Source organism: Sphaeroforma arctica (genome assembly GCF_001186125.1).
Source record: "Sphaeroforma arctica JP610 unplaced genomic scaffold supercont1.122, whole genome shotgun sequence".
Lineage (NCBI taxonomy): Eukaryota > Ichthyosporea > Ichthyophonida > Sphaeroforma > Sphaeroforma arctica.
Window position 1 is genome coordinate 89,742 of NW_014040436.1, and position 4,127 is coordinate 93,868.

A 4,127-nucleotide genomic window follows, 5' to 3' on the forward strand; every position below is an offset into this window, starting at 1 on the left:
AGTGTGTGTATACATATATACGTGTGTATATATATATATATATATATATACCGTCGAACCACATCTACAGCTTCAGGGGGAGTATTGATCACACAGTAAACCAGGATTGTTTACCAAGCATAAACTACGGTCAAACACATATATATATATATATATATGTGTGTGTGTGTGTTTGTGTGTGTATAATTATAATCTGCAACGTGAGACATGAAGACTTATGCTTTTTATTAAAAGGTATTGAAAAGAAAAAATGACTGAATCTTGTCTGTATCAGAATGTAATTTTTATTGAATACTAAAAAATGAAGCGACATTCTTAGCTGAGGGAGACTATGTGCGATATCTGCGATATCGCCACATGTCCTTGAACGACTAACTTGATCTTCCAATTAGCAACACTGAGTGCACTTCTTAGTTGTGAACCGGTAAATCTGTTTGTATGTCATTATTTAGACCGTAGGTCTTACGGGGTTGGAAGTGGACTTGCAGCCGGGACCGGAGTTCCATATACAGCCACGATTAGAGAACCTCCATCGAAATCCACATCCACAACCGGGGTATCTGGACTGCGTAGCAAGGGTCCGCCATACGTAATGTCATCTGTATCTTGAGCAACCATTGGCAGGGTTACTTGTACCTCGTCACCGTCCTCCAGGCCATCCAATGCATAGATACCAGGTGACATCTCTGCCAATACTGTGGCCTCTCCACCGTTGACCGAGACTGACACAATTTGGCCTTCCAGGGGTGATGTTCCATCACTGCGCGTGAGCTTCACAACGAGGGTACCATTTTGTACATAGTCAAACTCAGGAACGACGAAGGCATCCGCGGCACGTCTGCGGGTGGTGCCACCATCGGTACCATCATTCGGAGTGGCGACAATGTTGTTAAACGAGACCAAGAATAAGCCGTCAGTTGTTTCTGGCACCATGAATACGGACGCAGAACCATCTGGGATTTCTGCTTCCTCTGCTGAGAAGAGGACAGAGCCAGTAGGACCAGTTGTCTTGGTTACATTACCGTTAGCGGTAACATTGATACCTTCGATGGGCTCACCAGTTAAGGTATTTAATACGAGGACTCCAACACTGTTTTCGGGAACAAATCTGACATTGATTGTGCTCGAGGTGCCATTCATTACTGTGGCCTCGTCGCCATTACCCTCAAGCGCAACGTAGACAACACCGTCAATCGTTATCTCTTCTCTATCTAGCGACAGTACGTATGCACAAGGATCGGCATTAACGGTTTCTTCACCGCTACGTCCAGTAACACTTTTGATCTCGTCACCGACGGTGCCATCAGCGGTGCACGTTAGTGTAAATCCAGTATTGGATCGAGGCACGAGAGTACCGTCCGGCATGAAAACTTCAGAGATAACTGTAACTGAACCTGCAAATTGTTGGGTGGGTGGATGAAGAGACAGGACACAGAAATGTGAATTGTCGGGATAAGGTCTTAAACAATTAAAAAGTAGATCATAACAGCGACAATTGGAATAATTGGGTCGATTGTGTCGACTAGATACAGTACACTATACTTACCACAGTTATCGGCATTTGCGCACTGGGGTTTGCAAGAAGTCTCTGTCGGCTCTGACAAGCACAAGCATGAACCAGATCCTCCGGGCGCTGCAGTATTTATGTAATTTTTTTGGCACCCTCCGAACGCGCACATTGCGTTCATTAATCCGGTGCACACCGAAGACCCCATTTTACAGTTATCGACATAGGGACATTCATTGCACTGTCCATTAGATTCGTAGTATCCAAAATAACATGAAGGCTGTCCATTCACGGGTAGGCACTTTGGCTGGGACACCCATTCGGGTTCGGCTTCAGGTTTGGTTTCATACTTGATCTTGTGTGTCACATAACAGGTAGATGAAAGACAGGACAGTACATCTGCGCATGCTTCACACACGCAGGATGCATCTCCGGGTTGCGCCTCGCCATCTACGTTGCAAACTTGTCCCTGGGGACAGAAGTTGAAGGTCTTGCCTCCTGCTGAGTTAGGAGGACTGTAGATGCCCTCGCCATCAATACATGTAGTGTTTACATCTCGAGTACTTCCAGAAGACTTTGTAAAACTGACCTCAGTAAGGCGCAGTGGAGTGAGCTTGTCGTAGTTTTCCTGTGTAGCCTTGCAGATGGAATCTAGACAGGGTAGATCGCAAACAAACAGAATAATTTGGGATGTGTGGTCGTCGGTAGCGCTTTCAAAGGCGGCGGCAATATCTTCAGGGCTGTGAGATGATGCTTGCTGGCGGGCACATGCGCCAGCGTTACTTTCATTCCTTGTATTAAAACACCAATCGTATGTATCGACGTCATCAACGTTGGCGCCAATCACTTGTAGGTATCCGGTGATGTAGGCAACAGCCCAGTCATCATCCATAAGATCTCCCTCTTTAGTGAGCTGGATCCAACCTCCATCACACCAAAAGTCTTCGGTGGGTGCTACCGAACTAGTGATATAGACCTCGGTGAACTCGAATTGGGTTTGAGTCTCGGTGACTGTAGGGGCCGGGCGATTCGACATGTGGTACCATGCCTTATCGATAATCTTGCCGTTGCCGGCTCTCACAATTCCCTCTTTCTTGTGGACACGATCCTTTCCGTGTCCGAAACTCGGCCAATAGTTTGACCAATCGCCGGATTCAGTAGGGTCAGCATCGGCAGTGGAGGCGATGGATGGCGATAGATGACCTACTCCGACACGGCCCGCTCCGTCTACCCCTGCAGATACCTCAGCGCCATTACCAGACTCGGCCTCCGTGTAGGAGCGACCATACTTGTCCTTTCCGTACTTGTTGAATCCGGTGTACGAGTATGAGTTGGCATCGAAACCATCTACATCGAATGCTTTACCCTTGTGTGAGAAATAGGCCAGTTCCTGTTGCGCATTGGTATATGCGGCAACGGCTAGTAAAAATACTGTCGATATTGTTGTCTTCATGATGTAAACCTTCGAATAGATGCAAAGAAGTACCAACGAAATAGAAAGAGAGCCCTTATTAGTACCCTTCTTGTCTTTCACCAGACCCGCCCATCACAAAACACGTATATTCCAATATGACATATAATACATTTTATTTGGTACGAGATTTTCTCTTGAAGTATTTCTTAAAACTATCGTATACAAACCACTGCAAGATAAGAAAACTCAATACGTTGTCAAACAACCCTTTAATTCTATTCGCTCTCGTGTACCGTTGTCAAGCAAATTCATGTACACAAGCATTTCTCACAGTCACCACCAGTCGAAATTCTGCAAACAGATTACTTGTTTTTTTGAAGACCAGTCTTCGACTCCTCTTTTAAAATATAATATTTTCTTGTCACGTCGACAAATCGAATACATAGTAAATTAAATAATAGTATAATACACATTATATATTCTGTCGCAAACTCTCATCAAAGAATTTATATTTTTATTAAATCAAAACATATACACCGTGCTGAAAAATTGAAAAAATATATATTTATATATATATAAAATTACTTGTTTTTAAAATTTACAACAATATCATTTCGCATATTGTAATAAATAGATTAAAAAAATATTTTATATTAACAAATATGATTTGTTTGGTTTTTGTCTAATTTTTAGAAAATATATGATGTGTGACAGTCCGACAGACCGTAAATAGTCCACAGAGTCGTAGACTCCCAGCCCCAGGCAGGCTCATAACGTAGCCCATATTCAGCGTAGACGTACCACGTTTTGACGTCTATCGACAGGAGTGAGCATCCCCATTTCTCTGATCTCTCGCCCTTGGTTAACCACGTTTACGCATTGAATTTAAACGTATTTACGTATTATACTTACGTCTATGATCACCACAAATGTGTTTTTCAAAACCTGATTATTTTGAAATCTGAAATATTTCAACCAATGAGAGGCTGCGCGTGAAACTTTCCAATTCCCAAATATATATTTTTTTGTTTTGTGTATTAGGTATAAAATATAAAGTGATACAAATTGTAATTTATGACGAAAGTGCACTAAAACCAAATGATCGTTATGTATGCATCACGAAAGACGGAGAGCTGGCACCTTTGCGTGCAACGGAAATGCAGTGTGATGATATGTACGTGCTCATCATCATGTGAACTACACATG

At 43.0% G+C, this 4,127-nt stretch overlaps 1 protein-coding gene across 1 annotated transcript; it reads right to left on the minus strand.

The window, feature by feature from the left end:
- Positions 1-219: 219 nt before the first annotated feature.
- Positions 220-2,982, minus strand: SARC_02666 (hypothetical protein). Its single transcript, XM_014303569.1, has 2 exons — positions 1,547-2,982; positions 220-1,394 (listed from the first exon to the last, which is right to left on the minus strand). The coding sequence occupies exons 1-2, from the start codon at positions 2,958-2,960 to the stop codon at positions 463-465; spliced, it is 2,346 nt and encodes a 781-aa protein (XP_014159044.1). The 5' UTR covers positions 2,961-2,982; the 3' UTR covers positions 220-462.
- Between the last annotated feature and the right edge of the window lie 1,145 nt (positions 2,983-4,127).